At 39.0% G+C, this 27,105-nt stretch overlaps 1 protein-coding gene across 3 annotated transcripts in view; it reads right to left on the bottom strand.

Moving 5' to 3' along the window:
* Positions 1 to 332: 332 nt before the first annotated feature.
* Positions 333 to 27,105, bottom strand: part of Nedd1 (NEDD1 gamma-tubulin ring complex targeting factor) — a 61,083-nt gene continuing 34,310 nt past the window's right edge. The window contains exons 10-20 of one of the 3 annotated variants that reach the window (XR_011365616.1): positions 26,431 to 26,478; positions 25,064 to 25,266; positions 24,734 to 24,890; positions 22,672 to 22,828; positions 20,379 to 20,445; positions 19,731 to 19,949; positions 16,201 to 16,352; positions 5,169 to 5,330; positions 5,009 to 5,087; positions 4,715 to 4,881; positions 333 to 380 (exon numbers count right to left, since the gene is read on the bottom strand). Coding sequence is in view for 1 of the 3 variants with exons in the window: in XM_069990587.1 (XP_069846688.1) it covers positions 19,845 to 19,949; positions 20,379 to 20,445; positions 22,672 to 22,828; positions 24,734 to 24,890; positions 25,064 to 25,266; positions 26,431 to 26,478 (737 nt within the window). In the remaining 2 variants the exon portion in view is untranslated. Of the gene's footprint in view, positions 381 to 4,714; positions 4,882 to 5,008; positions 5,088 to 5,168; positions 5,331 to 16,200; positions 16,353 to 18,310; positions 19,950 to 20,378; positions 20,446 to 22,671; positions 22,829 to 24,733; positions 24,891 to 25,063; positions 25,267 to 26,430; positions 26,479 to 27,105 lie in introns of those variants that run through there. The other 2 variants (XR_011365618.1, XM_069990587.1) reach the window with 2 other exon arrangements.

Here is a 27,105-nt window from a genome sequence, read left to right as displayed (position 1 = left end):
ATAGAAGTGGGATAAATCAGTGGGTTTAATTTTATTTCTGTTCCACACAATACTTTGACCTGAGTGATTATTCTTCACATTTGGCTACCACCAATTCCTAGCATCATCTCCTCCAGAATATTCTATCTCACTGGCTTCAGTCTTTACCATTTTATATGACACAAACATGAAAGTTAATCACTTTCAACACCTATCAGGTATTAGTTTCCAAATGTTTCCATGCTGATACAGAAACAAGATTCCCATACCTAAAAACTTACAGACCGATAGATGACAGATAAAACAGATGATAGATGGTAAGATAGACATTTTAAGCCATCTTAAATACTTACAGTCTCTTTCACACCTTGTATCCAGTTTCTTTGTGTGCAATAAGTTACCTAGGAAAAGAAAAGAAAAGAAATAAGTAGCAAGAAAAGAAAAACAGCCCTGAGTGAGCAGTGAGTGAAAGCTTGAAAGAAAATATAGGGAAGAAATGTATGTAAATTGTCTGCAGGAAACCTTATTTCTCTCTCCTTGTAGATTTTTAGCCTAACACGATTCGATTTCACACTAAACACAGTGGAGAGAGCCAAGACAAAGGGGGAGGGGGAGAGAATGAATTGTTGAATGTACATTCTAGAAAGAAAATAACGTCATTCTTTTCTGAACACAATCCTGTCAACTTTCCCTCCTCTGCAGGATAAATAAAAGCATTTTAAAAATAAAATAGTCACCATAAATTTTGATGTTGCAAAAATAAATTCCCCCAGATGCTTTGTGCAGTTTCCGCTTCTAAGACATTTATTCTGAACCTAATTCTGCACTCTGTAAGAAAACGTTATGCATTACATCGCCAAATGGTTTTCTGTGGAGAAGAGAATATACTGCACTGTTGCAGGAGACCTGAGACCTCAGATATTGTCTCTCTTGAGAATACAAAGTCAGGCAAATGAAGTTTTGATTATACTTTCAGAATTAGAGTTTCCTTTTTAAAAAACAAAAGTAAACATTTAAATAAATTTCAAGGATGCTGCTTGGCTATGTTTGGAGTTGTGGCTTAAAAACTAGAAAGATTTCTAAATGAACCATGTTGAGGTTAGCTTTTTTGTAACTTAAGTCATCATGTTATAAATAGTAAACAAAGAAAAACATCAAAATATATTGGGTTAAAAAAATATTTCAAGTTTGGGAGTTTGGGTGCCAGGAAATAGTCAGGAGCTAGGGCAAAACTGAAGGAGGAACTTGAAAAGGAAAAAAGAAAAAAAAAAAGCAACGAAAAAATTGAGACATCGATGCCCTCTGGAGGTCGATTTGGGAAATGACACAAAGTGTTTCCCAAACCGGGAACAATGACTTTCCCAAAGAAAGGAGCGCGCACTAGGAAATGCAAACAAGGCTCCTGCGGTTTCATTCACCTTCCCTTCTTTGTGCCAAACCAGTTTTCAATGAATACTACCTTCGAATTTCCATGTGGTTTTCAAATAGATGCAAACATTTGGGTAGGTGGGATTCAAAGCTTGCATTCAGTACCTGGCAAACACTTAGGGATCTAACTGTGGCTCCAAACAAATCACACAGCCCCACCCGTCCAGACGCCCAGAGGACTCCAGGCCAGCAAAGGCTCGGCCCCAGCTTTCCAGAGCACCTCCCCAGTGTGGACTCTTTCCTTTGCAGTCTGTCTTTGGATATTTGATTCCAAATACACAGAGCTAAATTTCCACCACCACCACCACCACCCCCAGGCAAGGGAATACATCATTAAAATAACAAATTACGCCTTTGTTGAGATTTTAGAAAGAGAAATTGATGTGTGTGTGTGTGTGTGTGTGTGTGTGTGTGTGTGTGTGTGTGTGTGTGTGTGTGTGTGTGATGCGTAATAGAAGAGGAAACATGAAGGTGATTGCGGGAGGCTGAACAATCCCCAGAGTGGTCTGTACTTGATGTTCAAACCGATCCAAGCAAACTGGGCGCCAGGGCTTCTATGCCTGTCATCCTAGAACATTCCTATCAACCACCAAAAAGCCCCAAGTGAAGCTGGGCCTCAAAGCCATGAGGAGGAGGGAAAAACAAAATCTCAGGGACAGCTCCCAGGTCCTGAGTTCAAGCCCTAGTACCTGCACGTGTGTGCGCGCGCGCAGGCAAAGGGAAATGAAGGAAGGATGAATGCCGGCTGTGTGTGCGGGTGCAGGTGCGGGTCGTTCGGTGTCTTTCTGCAGCCAAGGCAGATAGTAAAGGCACCCAGCCATCTGCTGCACCGGGTAGGCGGGAGTGAGGGAGAAGTCTGGGTTTCCAAGGGTGTGAAATCAGGTCTCCCTGGTGGCTAACCTGCAGTCTGTGGCCAGGAGAGACTTGAACAGAGGAGGCTCAGCAAGAGGCAGGAGACCTCAGTTTCCCAGGTCTACCCCCAAGGCAGCTCCGCCCGCCTCCCCCCGCGTGGACCTGGGTCGCCCTGGCGAGCTCCTACCGGCCGGGGGTCCTCTCCTCCCTGGGGCTCCCCGGAGAGGCCCAGAGACCTCCCAGAGACCAGAAATCTCAGACACCCTGAAACTCACAGGTCCCATCCGTGGTACTTGCTCGGTTCCCCCCAGGTGTCAAAGCGAACACGAAGACCGAGTGGGCAGGGCGGAGGTCTGCTGACATAACAGCTGCCCTCTGTTTCTGCTCCAGGGCCCGGCGCCCCTGGGCTAACCTGCGCCCCACCTGCGCGTCCGCTCCTGGACCGCTGCACCTCCGCCCCAGCGCCGACAGAGGGCGCCCACGGCCAGACTCGCCACCTGTAACCCTGCAGGCCTGGGCCTTGAGTTCTTTAAGGAACCCCCAGGCCTGGGATGGGTGCGTGGCCTGATGGGCAGGGGGTCTGCGCTGCAGCCAGAGGGGCCGAGTCGCCTTCCTGAGCCTAGGGCGCCTCTGATAACTAATGTGGGAGGCACAGTGGTTCTAATCTGACCACGCATCCTGGCTGTCTTCATTCCTTCACGCCTGTGCTTTGTAACTGAGTGTCCGTGTGGACATGAACTCTATTAACCAGGCGTTGCTTTCTGCCCCGGGTCCCCAGAGCCCGGCCCAGCTTTCTTCGTATTGATAGCTCAATGAGAGTGAGATGAATGAAGGATGGGATTCAAGGAACGCCTAACTCTGGGCCCAGGGGAGAAGGGAAGGGAAGCAAAGGAAGCAACTCCGCCACCAGGGTTGTTTGCCTGCCTTGGGTGAACCCTGCAGGTAACTTTCCTCTGGGGAAGGGCCTTGCAAGTGTGAGGACTGAATGAATACAAATGGAGCATCTCAGTCAGCTAAAAGAGGGCCTGCTCAGGGGTCTCCCTTCAATCCAGGCCTTCCTCGTTTAAAGCTTCCAGTGACTCACTCCTGTAATCTCAGCTACCCAGAAAGCTGCGATCTGGGGATCAGGCAGCTCAAAGCCAGACTGGGCAGGAAAGTCTGTGAGACTCTTATTGTCGTCAGTTAGCCACTGATAATGAACAAATGGAGCTGCGGCTTAAGTGGTGGAACTTCAACCTTGAGGGGAAAAAAGTTAAGGTGTGAACACAGCCCAGACCCTGAGTTCAAGCCCAATAATGGAAAGACAAAAAAATAAAAATCCAACAACAAAAACAACTTTCCAATGAAGGTAGTGTTCCCTAACCCCCCCCCATTTCTAGCGATATGTTAGGGGGTTCCCAATGGCTTCATAGCTTTAAAACTTTTCTCTCAAGAGTTCTCTCTCAAAGGAGCCGGACAGAGATGACCACATAACACAACTGTCTATAGAAACAGATGGAAATGCACTTCTCAGTTTTCTCGGTAGTTACCTTAATGTCTTAACGCTTCTGACAGCATCTATAGAGCAATAGTGTTTCCTTTCCTCATCCAGCTCAGGCTGGATTTCTTTGTCTTTCAGATGAATTTTAGAAAGAGGCCTTCCTATGGAGCACGTTACTAACAGATTCAGCATCTTAAAGCAACATGCTTTTCTGGTTTCGTGTTTGTGGATCAGGTGTCCTGACACGGACCTCTGCTCAGGGCCTCACAGAGCTGTGGTAAAAGTGTTCTCTGGCCGCATCTGCATCTGGAAAGATGCCTTTGCCCTTTCCAGAACCCTTGGGCTCCTAGAGGAATTCTTTGTTGTTGTTGTTGTTGTTGTGTTGTTTTGTTTGCTGCTCTGGGCACTGTCCCTGAGCTTCTTTGGCTCTAGGCTAGCTGGTGCTCTACCACTTGAGCCACAGCACCTCTTTAGAGTACTGTAATGGACTTTTCTGCCTGGTCTGGTTTTGAACCATGATCCTCAGATTTCAGTCCCCTCATTAGCTAGGATGACAGGCGTGAGCCACCAGCACCTGGCAAGAATTCAATCTTATGGTTGTCTGACCAAGGTCCTGTTGTCTTGCTAGCTGTTGACCAAGAGTCGCTCTCAGTATCTAGGGGACACTCTCTGGTCCACTAAGTGGTGCCTTCCATAGATCCTCTCATACTTCCACTCTCTCTTTCAAAACTCATCTGGATTAGGTCAGGACTGCCCAGATGTTTCCAGATGTTGGTCAATTCAAAGTATTTAAGTCTTGAAAATGATACCCCACTGTATTCACTAGGGAAAGGTTGAACTGTCTTCGTCAGTTTGGACTGCTATAACCAATACCAGAACTGGATGAGAGGAGCGAAAGTGTCTCTCACAGTTCTGAAGGTAGGTGGGAGCTGTTTGGGCTCCTGGTGAGGGCAGAGGGTCACCTTATCTCCCCACCTGATGGGAGAAACGTTCATCTCTCTTACAGCTCTTCTTATCAGGGCACGAATCCCATTCGTAAGCACTCTCCCTTCATGAACCGGTCACTTTCCAGGGCATTACCACTGACGCCATCTCTCCATCGCGCCTCCTCATCTCTGGGTGAATGGAAGCAAAGGTCATCACTGGAATTCAAAGAATGAGGGTGTTTTTACTGAGTGCAGTGGGGGGAGGAGGCCACAGGATCACTACCGGCATGTCTCTGACATGGTAGCAAAGGACATCAGTTGAAATATCAGGAGGAGGGCATACCTGGGGCCAGGGCCTTCCCCTGCCATGCTTAGTTCATGACCCTTTATTAAGACCTAGTTCTGAATGTCCACTTCTGCTTCTGTAAAACAAACAAAAAAATAGTAAGATTTTCCCCCATGGTCTCCAGAAGCACTGGGAGATGTTCATGTGCCATACTTACCACAGCACCCACATGCAAAGGGGAAGACAGTGGGGAGAAATCAAGCCCACTCAGTACGCTTAGGGGAGGAGTTGCTGCTTCTTGGTGGCATCTACTGAGTGGCACGTGGATGTAGGTTTACAGATTCCCACGAAGTCCCCAATGTGCGCTCCAGACATGCAGCTTGGAGTTGGAAAGACAAGGTCAAGCAGCCTGTGAGCACTTTGACATTCACAGAGAGAAAGGCTCTAAGTACAACACAAGTCTGTGAACGCGAGGTCTCCCCCAGCATCCTAGCCAAGACAGGGTGCTGCTCACCTCCATAACTCTTGCCCGATGCAGGACCCTCCTCCTGGTGAGCAGATCTAAGGTACCTCAACTAGCACATGGAAAATCTGTCCGCAAGGCCCCTCTTTCAACGATGCCAAGGAAAGATCAAATTGGATCGCTTAGAGGACCTAACGGGAGCACGGTGAGCAGCAGCAGGAGTGTTAAGTCCTGCTTCTAGGACAGCACCACACATCCTGGCTATGAGACACAAAAGTCTGTCATCTTTCAGCTGCAGAGGGTCGAAGTCTAAACCAGTTTCGCTGGGCTGGAATCAAGGCATGAGCAGGAACACACTTCTTTGATAGCTCTGCAGAGGAATCCATTTCTTGGCCTTTTCTAGTGCTTCGTGGTGGCACTCAGCTCACAGTCCCACATCACTGCAGCTTCCTGACTTCCCACCTTCTACTCACACCCTCCAGCTTACATTAGGCCCACCTGAATGACCTGGGACACTTTTTGTTAGCTCAAGATCCCTGACTTAATCACATCTGCAAAGTCCCTTTTGCCAGGGAGAAAACCTAGTCGCTGGTTTCAGGGCTTAGGATACAGACATTTCAGGCCCTAACTATTGTAGGGAGTCCCTATTTCCCAGTCAGATAGCTGTGAGTCTCTCCCCCTTCCCAAAATGATTGAGAAAAACAAAGCAAAAACAAAACTCATCTCCAGCAACTTCCCTCACCTACCTTACGAGATTAAACGCATTCTTAACGAAGTTGTGTTGTTGAACTCTTAAGTATGATTGTACCAGCTGCTACAGGTCATGGATAGAACATCGTTTTGTAAGATTTGAAAACAGATCCTGTTCTTTAACAGTACTCTTGCAATGGTTCCTTCAATGTTTGCAAACATCTGTGAACATGATCACAAGCCCCTCTGTTCCTCTACCCTCCTTTCCAACTGTTCTCTAAATTGACTTGATACTGCATTTTTTTTTTTTGACAGTTCAGTGACAGGCACAAATGACTTTGCTGTTGCCATGGTAACCACGGCATCTGCAAACAGAGGGGGAAAAATCAGGAATAAAATGAGAGGAGGAGGGAATCATTCAGATTGGGATTAATGAGTCTGCCCAAGTGAAACTGGGTGCTCACTTGGCATGTTTTAGGGGTGTCTCCACGAGGACCCCTTGGTCAGGCAGCCAGGCAGCAGCAGCAGACAGCGAAATGAGTGAGAATGTCTGCTTCCTGCAACGAGCAGTGTCTGAAAGTTTACAGAGCCTTCCACTGTCCCTTCCTTCCGTGTCTCTCCTATTTGGATTGCCTCCTTTGTTTTCGTCTCCTCCTGCTCTTCCTCTTCTGAACACATTAGTTACTATGGAAACATTGGTGTGAATGTCAGAAGGCTCAGCTCAGAAATGCTTCATAAAGTCAATTTATAGACTGATCTGACATTTATCTCATGTTTGGGAAATTTAAAGAATTTGTGATATTCATGACCACAGACAGGGGTGGGTGATAAACACAGCTATCCATAGATTTGAAACTTTGTTTTAGAGACAGTGAAAAAAAAAGTGGGTTTTGTTTTTGAGCGGAAGAATAGCAACTAAAACAGGAATCTGGTTTGGGATTTAAAATTGGATTCGTTCTCCCTCAGTTCAGGAATGAGCTCCACCTTCTAAGTTTATAACGTGGACTACCATCCCTTGTGTCAAAAAAAAAAAAAAATGAGGGGGAGTGATAGCTAGCTTCTTTAAAAAAATAAACAAGAAAACTTTAAACTGATAATAAGACCAATGTTTTCTAAAATAATGTCCATAGGGCAATAGGACACAGAGATGTTAATGCCATATTATCAGGATAAATTTTCAAAGTTACAGAATAATAGGTAATGATCCAAGCACACATATTATGTATGAGGCCCCTCTTTCTTCTTCCCTACCCCATTTATGTATTTATTTCTCTTTTTAATATGTATTTTTATTGTAAAGAACACTGTACAGAGGGGTTACAGTTACATGAATGAGGTAATGAGTACATTTCCTATCAAGCATTGTTACCACCTCCTTTGTTTTTCCCCTACCATCCCTCCCCTCCCCCCCCTCCCCAACTCCTCCCTCCCCCCACAAAGTTGTAAAGTTCGTTTTCAACATAGTGTCTTGTACATCTCATTGTTACAATGGATCAATCTTTATTTCTCTTTTTGGTGGTAGTGGAGCTTGAACTCAAAATCGCACACTTGCCAACTGCACTTGAGCCAAGATTCCAGTCTTTCAGGCCCCATTCTAAGTCCTTTGTATGCATAAAAATCCACGTGATCCTCATGACCGACAGGTGAGGTAGGTCCAATCATTATAATCATTTTACCCTGAGGCACAGACACTAAATAAACCTCAGAAGCCAAATTTCAGAGCAAAGCAATCTAGCTGCAAGACCTATTCTCTAGCAACAAGCACAGTAGCTTCTCTACAACAAAGCAAAATGTTACAGATAACATAGCCAGATAGAGAGCTTTGAGTTATCAGTTCTAGACTGAAAACAGCCTGGAGAAGGACTTCTAGTATTGGCTCTCTGAAGACACCGTCCAAACATCTTGTGAAGGCACCATTGAAGGTACCATGGGTTTCCAATGCTTGCAGTGATGAAAAGTACAGTTGAAATCTGCCCTGACTTCTGACCTCAGACTCTTACACATTTTATCATTTGTAACAGAGTAAAAACATTTTAATATGTGATCAGTAGCAAAGCTACAAGTGGCTGAAAAAGTCTTGAAATCCACTCCGCTGTACCCCACCAGAAATTTAATTACAAAGAAAAGCGAAGGTCAATTTGCAAGGCAGTATTTGTTCTTTACTGGTCCTGTTTTCTAATTTCTCTGCCAACAGGTCACTTTGGGAGAGGTTGTTTGCTTGTTTGCTTTGTGTTGTTTGTTTTGAGGAAGCCAGACCAGCTCAGTGTGTGTGACTGACCTACCTGATCCCAGGATCAGTCAAATATCTCAAAGTCAAAGCTAATCAGAATGTCTCATCCCTCTGGCTCCAGTGACTGGTTCAGAGCTAGTAGTTCACCTAATCAAAGCCAATGAAAAACCTACCATGGACTCAAAGCAGAAACTGACACCTTGAGCACAAAGATACATGTAAAAGACTACATAAAGCCCAGCCAAACAGCATTACTGAGCCCTAAGAGTCTAAAATCTGTCCATTAAACCTTCCAATTATTGAGTTAATGTCACTTTCTATTCTTCATCTTCCTTTTCTCTCTCCTCTCTCTCTCTCTCTCTCCCCCCTATCTTTTTTTCTTTTTCCTCCTTCCTTTTTCCTCCTTATCTCCCTCACCCCTTCTCCTTCTCTTTCTTCATTTTTTCCCTAATCAAAACACATTTTATCTGGGTTACAACAAACAGAAAAGGGTCAACTGGACTCAACATGAAGTAATACCCAGCATGTGTATTTGGAGAGCACCAGATCTTGTTCTCCTTGTTGGCAAACAGGTAAACAAGCCTTAGCACACATTCCAAAGTGCATATACCTCTAGACACCAAAAGTCTCTTAGCAACTCCTTTGGTAACAAAACAGATATGGCCTTCCTAGACACAAAGCCACACACATGTTTACTTACCCCACCTACTGTCCATATTCCTATATTTTCCTGTGAAACAATCTCTGCTTTGTCATTACAGGATGCTACACAGTCTTTCCCAAGAGTGTACTACAGCCAAGAGAAACAAAAAACTGATACATTTTAAAGCCCCACACAAAAGGTTTTAGATAGAAGACCGTGGACTTGCAGCTACATTGAAACTGAATGCATAAATGGATTTAATCAATAAGCTTCTAATCTTTCAGTAGCTAATGACATTATCATCAGCCACAAAATGAGAACGTCTCCCCTACCAAAATCATACTGACAGCAAATTTACATTTACATGTCAGATCAAACACTACTTTCATAAACACCCAAAGTGAAAATCACTACATTTAGAACCAAAAAAAAAAAAGGAAAAGGAACCATGAGTATGGGAAACCAGCAAGGAAGCGCTACGAGAACAGAGAATCTACTGCCTGTCTGTGAAGTCACATCACATTCTACTGACTGAACACTAACTCTAAATGAGACAGGATTGCAATGCTGAGTGCTCTTGAAACTGGAATTCCATGTCCAGTGGGGGTTTATTCTAAGCCCACCTCCCCGAGTTCTCATATTAGACAGAGACATTCAATGTCCTTTACATTTTAGTTATCTCTCCAGCAAAGAGAACTACCATACGATGCAATATCAGAAAGAACATTGGTAATTAATCCCAAATCATGCCAAAGTAGTAAACTTTGGGGTCATGAGCTATCATTTTTCTTTCTCTTATTTAGAATAGTAGTCAGTATGCATCTACTTAATTGATAAGTGGAATAAATGCCACATTGGAATACCTCTGCCATCTGACATCACCAACATATCAATGGGACAACTTCCTAAAAGAGAAAAAAGTACTAAAGAAAAACCCTGAGTTGGTGACTCCACTGATGCTTAAAAAGGCCCCCTGGCCTCCCATCAGCTATAGAAAAATAAATTGAGATTACCCGAGAGGTGCTTTTTAGTCCTTTTTTGAAAGAATAATTTGTCCAGACACGCAGAACAGGTAAAGGTGAGCAGGAAGAAGTGAGTGTGAATTATTTAAGCCACAGACTATCAAGCATAGATTGATTCCAGAATTTGTAGACTTACTTGAAACTTGAAAGAAAAATAGAAAACAGAAATGAACTATGTGCCAACTATCATACTATACAAGAAATGGTACAAGCCTAAAAAAATTGTCTACCTTGAAATAGCCTGTAGGATAGTTGAAAACAGTTGAGTCCTGTCTCCCGGTTAATAAACTTTCAATGTCTACCAACTGTAAAAGCCCAGCTGGCTCCAAGTTCTCTCTCTCTGGCCAAACTCAGCACGCTGCCAAATTGCTCTACCTCTGTAGCATTTGCCCAAGTCCAGCCTATCTTTTCCACAAGACTAGTTCTTAACTGCCTCTCCTTCATTCCAGTTTCTCCTCCAATCTTCCTTGCACACAATTGCCAGATTAATTTTTCTGAGGAGAAGCTTTCATTCCTATCATTCTGTTTCAAAACCTGTTTCCCATTACCCACAGCAGCATTTCAGAAACTTCAACTGGATGGAAGCACATTTTGCTATCTTCACACTTCCCTCCATGTGTGTGTGTGTGTGTGTGTGAGAGAGAGAGAGAGAGAGAGACAGAGAGACAGAGAGACAGAGAGAGAGACAGAGACAGAGACAGAGACAGAGACAGAGACAGAGACAGAGACAGAGAGAGTTTTACTAAGGATTGAACCCAAGTTTTTGCACATACCATGCAAGCATGCTACTACCGAAGCTATGCCCTTTTGTTTATTTTGTTATGTAAGAGTCTAACTTTGCCTGGCTGAGTCTTAAATTACAGTCCTTCTAACTCAACCTCCCTAGCATTGGGATCATAAGCATGTACCACCATTCTCAGCCACACAGCCCTTATTGAAAGTTCAGAATGAATGCCCTGTCATCTACTTGTCTTTTGCAAAGTTAAAATTCCTTAAACTTTGGTCAAACCAAACCCTCCACTTTTTCCCCATCCCCTTTTACGTGACAAATGAATCTCAGTTGTCTTTTTTTAAGTTGTGGTAAAATAAACATAAAATAAAATTTACCATTGTAAAGTGCACATTGAATACATCCATAATGTTGTACAACTGTCATTCTCTAATTCAAGTATTTTATCATTAACCCAAACCAGCAAAAATGTCAAGTGCCCTTGGTCATTAGCTACAGAGAAAACTCTGCTAACTACTTTGGAATCCTTCCCCAGTCAAGACTCCAAATGAGAACACAGCCCTGGCCCACAACCTTTGATGACAATCCTTTGAGACTTTGCACAGAAGACTCAGTAAAGCCATCCCAGACTCTTGAGCTATAGAAACTCTACAATGACAAATGTAAATGGGTTGAAGCTACTAAGTTTTGGGTAATTGTTTATACAGAAACAGAAAATGCATATAGCTTGAAGTTATTATTGTTATTGTCAGGTATTTTTTATGTTTTTGCCCAACTGACTTAAATATCATTGGAGTGACAGAATACAGTAATTAGAACAAAATGTAAATGTGTTTCTAACCAATTCACCAATCATGTAAAGTGACAAGAGCCTGCTTCATGTTGACGTGCTCTACTGCACAGTAGAACAGGTAACTCTTCTATTGCTTGCTGAGATTCTTATTCTTCACAGTTTCTTTGGCTTTTAATGAACCAGTTGCTCTCAGATAAAGGAAAAAACTGTTGCAGAATGTATATCAGCTTTGAGGATCAGAATGCAGCCATAAAGAAACAAATAGGAAGAGCACGTCAACTGCACAGCACACAATCGCACAGAAAATACTCAACTGCTTATTGTTTTTTCCGCACTGTATTCCTCAGTATTGAGTCAGTATCTTCTCATATGAATGATTTCATAAAAAGAGTTGATGATCTGGCATGAAATCAGTCATTGCTTTGACTGATATAGCCAATTTATACATAATAAATACAGAGACAGAATTGAGAGCCTCTATGATCATTTAAAAATGAAAATATTATGCTTCAAGTTATACTGTTCATCTTGATTATAAAATAAATTTACAAGTGTGAGTGTGTGAGGCATATTAGTTAGATGATAAACATGTAATTTAAAAATATAAATGAAACATTCTTTTCATCTAACTAATATGCTTCATACACATATACCATTTAAGTAACTAACACACCATCTATATAAAAACCTAGCAAAGATAATTAGCAATTTTTATATTGCTCACAGAAAATAGAATTCAAAATGAAATAAACCACAGAGGAAAGAAATGCAACAGTGTATGACATAAAACTAATTCTCTGACCATGGTACCAGTGACCTCCAAAATAAAAAAGACAAGACAGTGATTCAAAAATAATTGGAAACAAATGAGATCTGTGCTTTTGTAAAGGGAAAGAAGGCTCAGCAAACGTGGGAAGTCACCACATTTATGGTTAAAATGCTGAAAATGAAGGTTTGGGGGCTTTTTTCGGAGATGTCCAATCAGTAAGACCACCTAATATTTAACTAGTACTTTCTAAATTCCAGTTTTGAATCCATTAATTTTAAGGCAAGTTTTCGCATTTTGCTTTTGGAACTTTCACTCCAAATCTTTAGATGGTTTGGACCCTACCCATTTCTTGTGCATACTACTAAACAATCTCCCAACTGCCACCACTGGCTTATTCCTTTCAGACCCATTCTCCTCACTGTGGTCATGGTGGTAGGAGTCGTCTTTCTTTTAATTGATTGTATCACATCCCTGCTTTAAACCCTTGGACTGGTTCTTCTTTGTCCTTAGAAGAAAACATTAGTGCCCTGGAATGCAAGGCCATTGGTGCTCTGACATAACTCATCTCTACAACACACATAGTTTCTCCCAAACTGGTTTCTGCAGGTTTTGGTTACACTATTTCAAGTCTCCTATCAAGAGGCACCTTCACCTTCCTCTTCCTTTTCACCAGGCCTATTTCTACTCATCCTTAACCCTCAGCACAGGACTTCCAGCTCCTATTTTCCCTCCTAGGACCTGAAATCCTTCTTAGGTTCCACTCTACCTCTTTGAGTTATAACTATGCTCCCTCTTTGCTGCCTCCATGACTTCCTGAACATACTTCCATCCCCTGGCTCTTAGTATATTATTATTATTCCATTTTATATCTTCCTTTTCTGTCCACTGTATTTGCTCTCAAGTATGATCTTAGTGTGTAGAACAAAGCAGGCAACTACTGTTCACTGAATGAATGAAGAATGAATGATTAAAAATGAAGACAAAGGATCAAAAGTGAGTTTTGTCAGAAGGTGGAGCTCTATTGAATCACAGCTTGAGTCTTCTGGGCATGTTACCTTGGTAGACTATCTACCAGTAACCCTGTGAGAAAACAAAGCCAACCTTCCAGATCTAGGGTATCTTACAGACCCATCAGAATCACCTCATACCCACATTCAGAGAACAAGCAACTTGAAACAATTGTCGGGTGTATCTGCCTAACAAAGGTGAAGATGGCAACCAGCTATACAGGTCTGCATGCTCTGACAGGGAGGGCAGCGATAGTCAACATTTCTTTTCATACATTATAAACAAACACATTCTAGGCTGGCCTAGAATTTGAAATCCTCCACTTCAGCTTCCAAAAGCTAGATACCAGTGTGTGCCACTGTGCCTGGCAAAAATTCCTCTGCCTACAAGGCTAAGTCTAAGCCCCTACCCAGATCACACAAAGATCTCCCTGGCCCGTCCCACCTTCCTCCCCAGCGGTCTCTGCACAAGTTCCTTTTGTGGACCCTATTCCAGCTGTTCCCTGCTATGGAATGCAGCCAATTCCATTCTCCCTCTAAGTCGATAATTTTGTTAATGAAAGAGAATTCAATGACTATTGCATTATTTAAATATCCAGACATTCTTCAGTTTCATTTGGCAGATAAAACTTCAGCGTGATGCTCATTTTTAAATGAGAAAGAAAATGTTTTATTTTTCTTGCATTCAAATAATAAAGGAGGTGTCTTTTGACATAAGATGTTCTTCAAATAAGTTTTGAAAAGTTTGATTTGAATATAAAATGAAGCATAATTGATTTTTCACATTTTAAGTGAGCTGGTTGTCTGGCTGTCAGATTTAACTTGAATAGACCCCACAATATCTACATCAAGGACATGTCAACTATCTCCAACCATTATTGTCCTTTTTCTATATTCATAAATCTATCTTAACATTATAAAATCTGTTATTTGACATGTGTGAAGAAGGAAGAATTATGGCTAATCAAGTTTGTTGTGGATATCATAGATACCACACAAATCTACAACTCCTACATGTATTCAACATTACTGAACAACTGATAAAATTAGATACATGTAGGAGACATTAAACTTCTGTGGAGGTCAAAGCATTACCCTTGACATTGTGGATATAAACCTGGACACAAATCATCCTTATCCTATAACAAGTATAGTCCTGGTAGGAAATGAGTTTAGGGGTACAAAGAAGAGACTCTAATTCCTTTAGATCAAGAAAGAAATATGTTGGAAAAAGTGATATGTAAGAAATACTGTGGATGTTTTATGGAGTTTGACAGGAAACAGTGAGGAGATAGCCCAGAGCCATGAAAAGACTCAGAGCCTGTGACAGACCTACCAGGTACAGAGTATGTGGAAAAGAAATATGACAGCAAGGAAGGGGACCATGATACCATATGGAAAGATTAGGGCCCTTTCCTTAAAAGCATAGTATTTCAATTTTTGTGAGGACAGCCCTCGTAGGAGTATACACGACGCACAGGAAGGAATAGATGAAAATAAAATGGCTTTCAAAAATCCCAGTAAGAAGCCAGATTCCAGTTGCTCAGGAATATGGTAGAGATGAAAGACTGTAGACATTAATGCAATATACTACAAGTCTGCCCTCTAGGCCATAGTTACTTAGTTACTTACGTTCTTCCTCTATACAACCCATTTCTACCTCCATTCAGTATTTCACAACATCACATTAGACTCAAATTTTAGATTTTTCTTTATCTACATGAGGTAATAGTTTCTTATCTACATTATGTAATAGGTTCCTCACTGTAATGGAGTAATTGCCCTTTGTTCAGCAAACAAAGCTTACATATTAAATTGTGGCAGGGACAGGGTAATTGCAAGAAACACCTTACCTTTTTTGTGTATGAGGGATTGAAATCAGGGCCTCAACCTTACTAGGCCTTACTAGGCCCCTTGAGCCCCATATCTAGTCCTTGACTTTTCATTTGATCTAGGGTAGGGTAGGATGGGATAGCACTCTTAATTTTTCCCCAGCTGGCCTCCAACTGCAATCCTCCTGATCTTTGCCTCCCAAGTAGCTGGCACACACCACCTTATCTAACTTGATTTTGAGACATGGTCTCACTGATTTTTGCCTACGCTAGACTTAAACTGAGATCCTTCAGTCACTACCTTCTTAGTTCCTGAGATTACAGAAATAATCTTAGTTAAAAATAGGAAATATAAAGCAATTCTAAAATCCCGCTGGCAAATGTTGAATGGGAATTACTACATGTTTTGAGACATGATCTTCCTAGGTAGTTCAGGCTGGCACTGAACTCATAATCCTCTGCCTCAGTCTGAGTATTTCATCTTCCTTTTCTTCCTCTTCCCCTCATTCTCTTCCTTTTTGAGATACCCTCTGGGTTTTTATTCCATTATCTTTACGCAAAGCACTGGCTGCTTTTCATTTATGATCATCTCTTTTGAAAGAAGTTCCTTTCCACAATGTTTCTTTGTTCCTTCCCTTGTCATACTGCTACATTTAAAAAAAATGTCCAGTCTGCATCAAGTCCATCATGAAGAGCTAATGATCTACAAGGTATATTTTGCCTGTGAAATTTTCTAATTCTATCCATGGACAAGAAACCAAGGAGAATCCCTGCTTTAAGAGGGAACTCAAAAGAGGTTTTTAGCACTTCTGAGAGATAGAGACAAAATTGAAGACTCAAAGAAAAACGGACTAGCTTTTCATTAAGACAGTTCTCAGAGTTTGAAGATAAAAACCTGGGTGAAAAATACCTGAAATACACAAGTTTTCTGCAGCTGATGATACTGAGAAGATAAAGATGTGTCGAATCCTCTGAGCAGTTTGTTGACATTTCTTGGAGGGCTACAAGGGAGTAAGATGAACCAAAGGCCCAAGGGTCCTCAGGAAATTGACAGCTCTGCCTTGACTCACCATTTTCCTTGGTTAGATCAAGGTCTGTCCACATGCTCTGGCCAATTCAATCTGGAGGAATATATTCATCAGAAGCTTCTGATTTTATGTTCATGTTGCACTGAGTTTCTATTAATAAGTATAACCTTGGTAACCAAATTGGAAAGGTTATTCTAAAAAGAAAAAAAGGAAAAGTAATTCTAAACACTAGCAATGAAAGTCCAAGATAATAAGATTTATTCAGAATGTAAGGATGATTGTGTAAAAATGAATACAAATCTCTAAATAGATGTGAAAAAGAAAGATCTCAACAAGTGAGGAAAATCAACTGATAAACTTCAGTGTCCATTCATATTTGTAACTTTTGTGCCTTCTATACATTTTTCAATAAAGAAGTATGTTACATTCGCCTACAAAATCATGAACTTTGACCTTTTCTTTTGTTGAGTCTACAAAACTTGTTTTATATATTTCAAGGCTATTAGGTAGATGAAACTTTCAAGCTTTTATGTCTTCCTGGTGAGTTGAACTTTATAACATTGTGAAATATCTTATCTCCAGCTATGTTTTTTGCTTTAAAATCTAGTTTGTTATTGGGATCACCTTTTTGCTTTTTGTATTGTGTATCTTTTCCTTTTTTCATTCTATAGCCTAATATTTAAAAATGCATATCTTGTAATTATAACTTAGTTCTTAAAATCTTGTCTGCCAATTTTTTAAAAATTGGAATATATATCCTGATTGCCTGTAAATTTGGGTTTGAACATACTACCATATTATTTCCTATTTGTAGTAACTATTTCTTTGTTTCATTGTTTTTAAATATATTTTAGCATAATTAAAAGTGAACTAGTAGTCATAGATTTATAGTTCAATTTTTACAAAATGAGCATACACATCCATATTCCAACTTTTTTTTTTTTTTTAGACAGTCGTGGGGCCTGAACTCTGGGCCTGGGCACTGTCCCTCAGCTCTTCAGCTCAAGGTTAGTGCCCTACCAATTGAGCCAAAGTGCCACTTCTGGCTTTTTCTGCTTTTGTGGTACTGAAGAATTGAACCCAGGGCCTCATGCATGCAAGGTAAGCACTCTACCACTGAGCCACCTTCCCAACCCCCCATACACCAATTTTAAATGAAATACATAAACTAGTATTCTATTCAGTATGTACGTGGATTAACAAGATTCAAGGTAATAAGTCACTTCATATTTATATTTACTATAATTATGGATGTTTTTTGTCTACTTTGGGATGTTTCCTGGTTAAATTTTTTCACTCTTGCCAAATTATTAGTTATTAAAACCTTTGTCTTTCTCTTTAAGTAAAAATCATTTGGCTCTAATGAGCTTTGAACTCAAGGCTGGTACTTGCTCCAGGGCCCTTTCTTGTGGTAATTTGCGATAGGATCTTGCTTCTTCCCCAGGCATTTGACAGGACTGCAATCTACTTGTATTTTAAGCTTCCCACCATAGCTGGGATGACATGCATGTATCACCATGTCCACTGAGATCAAGTCTTTTGGACTTTTCTACCAAGCTGTACTGAAATATGGTCCATTCTCAGCCTCCCATAAAGCTAGGATTTCAAGTGCCTATCACCAAACTCTGCCTGCCCAGGCAGGCCTCAAACGGTAATCTACCCCTCCTCAGCTTCCCAAGTAGCTACAATTATAGGCACATGTCACTGTATTTTAATTTTTGTGGCTGCTTTAGAGTTTACAGTTTACATTTTTAACTTAGAGTGTAGTTTTCTTCTTTGTTCTTATGTTTATTTCCCTGCATTATGGCCAAAGGTAAAAGTTCAGTTTTCAGATTTCCTGTTTGTTGGTTTTGTTTTGTTGTTTTTTTTTTGTCAGTCATGGGGCTTAAACTCAGGGCTTGGGCACTGTCCCTGAGCTTTTTGACTCAGGGCTAGCACTCTACCACTTTGAGCCACAGTGCCACTTCCAGTTTTCTGGTGGTTAATTGGAGATAAGATCCTCAGATTTTCCTGCCCAGGATGGCTTCAAACCACCATCCTTAGATCTCAGCCTCCTAAATTGTTAGGGTTACAGGTGTGAGCTACTGGCGCCAAGCAGATTTCCTGTTTTTTGAACATAACATTTTATTGTACTTAACTTTAAAATCCGTGACAAAAAACGTTTCATCTACACAAATAAAATTACTAACACTGTTCTATTTCTCAGACCTCTTTAATACACACATATGTACACCTGTAGTAAAGGGAAATAGGAAAATACTAAAATATAAATATATCATGTAGACAATACTAATCTGTCTTCAAAACCTGTGTGATACTGACATATAAGAAAACTTGGTACAAGTCATAATGCTTTCATAATCTGACAAGAAAGATCACAGTAACACTTTCATATGTGTTAATACAAATGTATTCTCTGAGTCATACTGGGAAAAACTCCCATTTTCATTTTTCAAAGAAATAATTAGTATGTTTAATATCTTATCCCTTTGGAAAATCTTAAAGTTAGTAAGATAAAGCTAGAGATTTCAGTTTGTTCGGGGATTTGTTTTTTTAATCTTTAGTAAATATTTTCATCCCAGAAGCCAAAATGAACAGTACAACTATATAAAAAGTACATAAGAGTATATCTCTGGGCAAGGGACAGCAAGAACATAAGCAAAGAACAGCTCTCCTAACTTTATACCACCAAAAGCACAGATCACAATAGGTAAATATAAATATATATCAAACTATTGATGAAGAGGTATAAACTCTTCTCATGATGAACCTCTATAAATAATCTCAAGGCAAGCAATAATATAAAATGTTTTTCATAGCACCTGAAGAAGATAAAAATGATACAGACAATAGAGCAAAATAATTCATATTTCTTGCTTGGGAAAAACAGGACAATAGTACTGTAATTTTTAGTGTCTAAAATGAAATTTTCATTGATTGTAAATTGACTTAGGATTATTGAAACTTTATAGTATGATTTTGCCTATCATTAGTATATGAGACAATCAGCAGATATATAATATGCTCTTGTTAGGTCACATAAACACTTAAAAGATTTTCAGATAGTTAACTAAAGCAATATAAACCAGTAATAGAGCTATCAGAAGTACAATACAGTAACATAAGTGCAAAAGGTACAATATACAATTTAACATTTCAAAAATTATCACATATACAAGTAATAAATAATAGTCATACTTGATGTTTTTAACAAAATAACTACTAGCTAACTTGATTTTATTAGTCAGTGGCTTAAAAATTGCCATTTTTAAATTACTTTCTCCATAAAAATAGAAAGCATATCAAATTTTTAAATCTTCATCTACCTAAAAAAATTTAGAAGGCAATTTGTCAATCAAAAATATAGCTGTTAAAAATGTAATTGTGCATAAGTTTTTCATGCACAATTTTCTTCTTATGAAAAGGGCACTTAAGTTTAGCACTAAAGCATTCAGAAAATAAAAATCCTGTTGACTTTTCTGTTAGGCAGATTATATATTGTACAATTTCAATATAAAAATATACATATTTTTAACAGAGATGTAATAGTGATTGGTGTATAATTCCATTACCCTTTACATGAAAAAAAAGTTTCCACCTGTAGGCCATGAAAATACTGATTCTACATAGTTCTTTGTTGCCAGAAACTTTGCAAATTACAAAATCTTGAAAGTATTCATGAATTTTCAAAAGTGGGCCCGTAGCCTTCTGTTTTCTTCTCGTAATTTTTCAATTTCAGCCACTAAACCTTCATTCACTGAATATCTTTCCAGCAAGGAGTGCATTTCATTCTATAAAAGGAGAGAAATTATTTTTAAATGACTGAATTTTCACATTTATTTGGCAAACTATGGTTTACATAGTTTCTGATATCACTTTTTTCATGCTTAATTAACTATCTGAGTTACAGTTCTTGTACTCAGCCACAAAAATTACTGGCCAAATTAATATACCTAGAAGATGATATCCACACATTTTAGGAGGCTTTTCCTTTACTTATGGGAGGCAGGCATATCTGTGAAAAGTAGCCCCAACTACCACAGGCTTAAAAGGAAGTAATCAGCTAAAATCTATTTTAATTATTAAAATTTCTGAAACGTCATACTTATGTATCTTAATTAGATAGAGCAACTAAGTAAAATACATTGCCCTTTAACGGATTTCTTTTTTCAGATGCATACAACTGTACAATCATTTAGAACACAATGGCATGTACGTACCATCTGCATATGAAACTGTTTAATCATCTCCACTTGCAAATTCATAATGTCCCTATGGCATGCTTCTCTAAGAAAGAATATAAAATACCTGTTACAATTATAACAATGTAACCCTCATTTAAGAAACTGGCCAAGAAATGAACCCCAAGGTATAATCCGTTTTCACTGTATTTGATGTTGGTATAATTTGTGGAGGGGAAGGGAAAAAACAAATTGTTTAAATAGGGATACAGGTGGACCCATTGCAACAATGAGATGTACAAGACATTATGTTGAAAACTAACTTTACAACTTTGGGGAGTGGATGGGGGGGATGGGAGGGCAGGGATGGTAAGGGGAAACAAAAGAGCAGGCAAGAATGCTTGATAAAAAATGTACTCATTACTTTGCTCATGTAATTGTAACCCCTCTTTATGGTATTTTCACAATAAAAAAACTTATTAATTAAAAAAAAAGAAACTGGCCAAACCTTTCACTGTCTCAAATTATTGGGTATTAGTAATTATTACAATAACAAAAACCAGTGAACCTAGCATTCATTTGCTAACCACTAGTCATTTTTTCATATAATTTAAAATATAAGAACTCATTTGATCTCCACAATTAGGAGCAATTATTACTTTTACTTTGCCAACAACAAAAAAAATTAAGCCAGAGAACAGTTAAAACTTGTCAAAGTCATACACTAAACCAATAGTGGAACTCTTGAGCTTAAGAAGCACATTTGTATATGTAATCTGTGGCTCATTGTCTCTTGTTATTTTGTAATTACAGAAAGGATGCCAACCTTGAGCAGCTTATATCTGAGAAATACTATGCTTTAAGTTTCATAAAACATATGTTATACTTCACTGGTTTATAGTGGTATGTCCACTCTCCTGTCAATTGATACCGGAGTTGCTTTCAAGTTTTTATCCTGACCATGTTGTTCTAATCACGTATATTGCTTTAAACCACATGCACCAGTGTCTATTTATGATATATCCAGGTATAATACCTGTGTACATATCAGGTATATTTCCAAAGTAGTAGTGGGAATGGATATGTTTACCACCAAAATAAGAGCATTTCTCTTATTCTTTTACCCCACCAAGACTTGGTATTATCACAATTTTTTTTCTTTTTTAAAATTTTATTTTATTGTAAAGATGCTTTTAAAAAAAAACAGTATGTTCCTTGGTAATTGATGTGATATATAGTGTTTCACTACTTTTTCCATTCTCTGATTAATTATGGTGATGTACATTTCTCCTCATGTTCATACATCATTCTTCTATAAAATGCCTATTCATGTCTCTTTCTCATTCATTATAAAAGTTGGTTACATAATCTGATCCCTTGCTGGTGATATGTACTAACTTTGCTAGTAGTGTCTCATAATTAGAATTCTATTAATATACTTAAATTTAACAACTCTACTATTACAGGTAAAATTTGCATCTATTTTATAGATGCTCATGATGCTCATTACCCTTTTTTAAAAATAATACTCCTACTGTGATTTATAAATCACAGTAAAGTTTGTTACATTTTTATTCTATATATTCTATATTCTAAAACAATTTTCTTTTTGTCTTTTTTTTTAGTAGTGGGGATTGAACTCAGGACATTGCAGTTGCTAGACAAGCACTTTGCTACTGAGCTACATCCTAGCCCAAGAATTAATATTTTTTCAGAAGCATTAAATAGGGATCCATTCTTACCTTTTAATATAAATAATCAGATATCACAACACAATTCAATGATCATCCCATATTTTGTATAGAGATCTTCAATGTAACCCCTGTCACCCATCAAGTTTATATATACACAGAGGTTTCTTTCCTATTGGCAATTTGTATACTCTGTGCCAATGTTACATTACCTTAATTTTACTCCAAAACAAAACAATTAAATCCTAATCAAAAGACTAATAAATACCAAATAAGACACTTTACTTCAAACATTTGATGATCACTCATTGCATACAGAATACTTCAACAGGCAATTCACAAATATTGCCTGTTATATAAAAGCTACATTGAATTTACAAGAATCTGTCCACATTTTAATAATTTAAAAAATCAGCAATGGCAACCTGTATACTCTCCATCTCTGTCAGATTATCTGCTAACTGCTTTAGGTAATTGTGCCTTTTCCTGGCGCATGTACCAAAATAAGATCAACAAGATCTCATCAGGTTTTTTATGGTTTTATGGTCACTAGAACCTAGATTCACGTCATAATTACCAATGTTACCTACACTAATAAAAAAGAAAAAAAACTAGAAAAATATCAATTTTTCCATTATTACCTAAAGTCATCCAAGGTTTCTTGTATCATGTTCTGAATAAAACGGATTTGTACAGATGTCAGCGGAGCATTTGACCGATTGTTTCCAATGGTATCCACTATTTTTTCTGAGAGTGAACTGGCAACTCCGGCAGTGACAGAAGATGCTATCTTTGGGTCTAAAATAAAGGACAGAGAAAATATTAATAGTCAACTTGAACTAAGAGACATCAAACATTTCAAAATAAGATTCTTTATGAGAAAACTTGAAAAACTGGCAAAGAACAGTGTTTCCGTGACATTTAGAAAAATTCTGTCTGGAATACAAATTTTAGAAACTTTCTATGACATTATTTCTAATAGTCATTTATCTATCTATATAAACTGCCAACTGCCTAATGTAATACATGTGACAGGGGGATTCATCTCGAGCATCTCTGAACCACTTTTCTTCTAAAAGATGAATGTGACAGGCTGTACCACAAACCAGATAAACAAGACTATTAAAAACTAACAGAAAGAATACAGAAGTAAAGCAGTGCTTTAGGCAAAGCATTAGAGTTTAAGCTAATGTAATAAATACATCAACAGAAACCTTATAATGAAAAATACAGGTATTTCCATAACAGAATTGTTTCTGTATGAAGAGTTCCTTTGACACCTCCTTGCCAATGAACCTAATATCCCTTTAAATGCAACTGAGATTCATGAATGTGGTCTACCAGCTAAAGACTTTAAGAAGAAGAAGAAAAAGAAAAAGATTTACAAGATCAAGTAATTAACCAATTCTTTTTAAAGGGTTGGTTATTATAATTCTATCTATACTTTATTACACAAAACGTGATATAGTTGATTGAGATTAAATTTCATATTGTTGGATAGAAAGAGGTAGGATCAAATTAATCTTGATGAATTTGCATTCATTGTTCCCTAGCTAAAAATATAATCTAGAGAAGTATCTATAAACTTTCTGCAAGCCATTTTTTTGTTGTTGTTGTGGGGCTTGAACTCTGGGCCTGGGCGCTGTCCCTCAGCTTTTCAGCTTAAGGCTAGCACTCTACCACTTGAGCCATAGCGCCATTCCAGCTTTTTATGTTTATGTGGTGCTGAGGAATCGAACCCAGGGCCTCATGCATGTAAGGCAAGCACTCTACCACTGAGCCACCTTCCCAGCCCTAAACTTTCAACTTGAATATTTTTCAGTTTATAACCACTCTAGCCTTGAAGTTACCATAACTGGAGATTGTTTCAACTTAACAGTTTTCTCAGTCATCAGGACATTTTTTTAATTGTTCTAAAAATATTTTTATTGGGCTGGGAAGGTGACTCAGTGGTAGAGCACTTGCCTTGCATGCATGAGGCCCTGGGTTCGATTCCTCAGCACCACATAAGCAAAAAAGAAAAAAGCCAGGAGTGGCACTGTGGCTCAAGTGGTAGAGCGCTAGCCTTGAGCTGAGGAGCTGAGGGACAGCGCCCAGGCCCAGAGTTCAGGCCACACGACCGGACCGAAAAAAATAAAAAAATAAATATTTTTATTATCTTTACATAGTTGTACAAAGGTATTACCATTCACTGAAGCAGTGCATCTTGATTACTGTCACCCCTTTCAACATCCTAACCCAGGCCTCCCAACCCACCCCCCTTCCCTTACTTATCATAATTTTAGGCTATGTGTTGAATTTTTCGCCATTTAAAAAGCAGTGTATCTGTGTCACCACTTCAACCCACCCCTTCCCTTCTATTTCTCAATGAAGTCTTGCCTGCATTCTTCCTATTTTTCCCCTTCAGTTTTCTACAACTTCCACTTTGGCCCCCCCTCCCCCCCTCTTTCAAGTACCCATTTCCTGGTACTTATTTTGTTAGCTTTGACTTTATGTTTTTAAAGAATTATACTATTTGCACTCTCCACAGAGTCTAATACACTTCAGTTAATTAGTTGGTAACCCCTTACTCACCACCCAGTGTGTTTACTTGTAGATTTTTAGGCACATTCTAACTACTACTACAGATGAGGGAAACCGTGAAGCCTGTTTCTCTAGGTCTGGCTTACTTCCCTTAACTATCAGGAAGTTTTATGTACTTACCTGGAGTAGAGGAGCCATTGACTGGGGGTTCATATATTAATTGGGTTTCAATGTCTTTCTCTGGCTTTTCAAATTTCTCAAGATTTCTTGTTTGGTTAGTTGATAGAGAGGTATTTATATTTCCAGGTTCAGCACCAGAGGAGATCAATCTGGCAAACTTAATATTTAAATTAACAATTACTTCAATATATACTTTGTTTTACCTAGATTGTACATTAAAATTTTGTCTATTTTTTCCCTCAGTACCATTAATTAGAATGCATCCATTGATAGTCATTACTTTCAAATGATAATCATTAAGGATAAGTTCAATATCATTTTCAGACATACCTGTTTGAAGGAGTCTTTAGGTTCTGGTTTTCCCAGATATGTCTTCTTAGGATCAGCTGTCAAATCATGATTTTCATTTTCTTCTTTCCCTGGTGATCCCATAAAAACATTAAGAGGACTAGAGTGTAATGCCAAAGTGCCTGAAGTGACTGGAGTTTTTCTTGGAGGAAACACTGGATTTAATTGTGGTAGAAAGTCAAGTCCTAAAAGAGGAGAAAAAAATTGCATGTAATATTTTGCATGTAGTATTTTTCAATTATGTATACTTACTTGTAAGGACTTACCTTGATGGAAAGATTAATTTGGCAAAAAGACAGGATTTGAATTCAGAAGACTGGTTTATTTCTTAGAGATACCCTGAACTTTATATATATTTTTGAACATATCTCTTGAAAGTTGAAATCTGTATTTTCTGATCTGTAAAATGTGAATGATATAATTTCCCAGAGTTGTGAGGCTTAAAAATATTATATGTGCCAGGTGCCAGTGGGTGGTTCACACCTGTAAATCCTAGCTACTCAGGAGAGGTTGAGATCTGAGGATCACAGTTCAAAGCCAGCTCAGGCAGGAAAGTCTGTGAGACTCTTATCTACAATTAACCACCAGAAAACCCCAAGTGGAACTGTGGCTCAAGTGGTAGAGCGCTTGTCTTGAGCTAAAAAGCTCAGGGACAGCCCCCAGGCCCAGAGTTCAAGCCCCATGACTGACCAAAAAAAAAAAAATACCTTTATTATACAAAACACAGTAAGTGTAGTCACTCTTAGTTTTTGATAACTGAAGAGTATTAATTTTGCATGTACCTATAGTAAAGTATATGTTGTGGTAGGCAGCCTATAAGGTAAGTTATAGTGATCCATGAACTTGACATCTGTACTGTGTATATTCCCTCCCTTTAAATATGGGCTGAACCTACAGATTTATTTCTAACAGAAAACATGACAGAAGTGGTATGATGTCTCTTCCAGGACTAGGTTACAAACATACTATGGCTTCCATCTTGGATGCCCTCCCTCTCTCTCACTTAACTGCTGAGGGAATTGCTGCTCTGTTGTCAGCTTCCCTGTGGAGATGCTCCACTGGCAAGGAACTGGTATTGCCAGCCAAAAATCAGAAAAATGACTTTGGAAACAAATTCTTGCCCAGTTGAGCCTTGAAATAGATGCAGGTCTGGCCAATATCTTGATTGAAGCATCAAACAGCTTTCAAGGCAAAGGTATCAAGCCAAGTCATGCTCAGATTCTTAACCCACAGAAATAGTGAGATAACATATTGTTCTTTTAAGCCTTGAGGTTTTAGTGTCACTTCTTACACAGTAACAGGTAATATGGTATTAAAATTTCATAAAAATGCTTCTTAGGAGTTCTTACCTTCTCCTTTGCCTACAGATTCATCACTTCCCTTGTTAACTACAGCATCTACAATAAAATAAGATCACGTTTAAAATAGTGAAAAATAAACTTCAGCAACTTAGGCTAAACTTTAAGATCTCAGAGACTCAAGACCTTAAAAAAGAAAATATAAGTGAGATCAAAGGTTACAGCTAGTACTCATCAAAACATCCTTTTCATTACTTCATGTACAGCAGTAAATTCAACAGATATTCAAATGGCCAATAAGCATGATTATCTTTTTTTTTTTTTGGGTCCTGTTGTGGGGCCTGAACTCTGGGCCTGGGCGCTGTCCCTTAGCTCTTCAGCTCAAGGCTAGCGCTCTACCACTTGAGCCACAGCGCCACTTCCGGCTTTTTTCTTTTTGCTTATGTGGTGCTGAGGAATCAAACCCAGGACCTCGAGCATGCAAAGCAAGCGCTCTACCACTGAGCCACCTTCCCAGCCCAAGCATGACTATCTTACTAGTCGTAATATCTATCTTCATTTGTGAAATGACACAGATTTTTGAAGTCATTACTTTCTTAATATTTTTATTTAAAAGAACAAAGTGAGGCACAAAAACATTACCTTTTACCGAAAGAGCCTCATCCTTGACATTGAAAGACAAATTTCTTGACAATAAAAATTAGCATTATATTTACTGTCTATGTT

This window comes from Dipodomys merriami, unplaced genomic scaffold (genome assembly GCF_024711535.1).
Source record: "Dipodomys merriami isolate MVZ:Mamm:240054 unplaced genomic scaffold, mDipMer1.0.p SCAF_10, whole genome shotgun sequence".
NCBI classification, from domain to species: Eukaryota; Metazoa; Chordata; class Mammalia; order Rodentia; family Heteromyidae; genus Dipodomys; species Dipodomys merriami.
The sequence above is the reverse complement of the archived record's forward strand: the minus strand, read 5'-3'. Positions and strand labels throughout refer to the sequence as shown.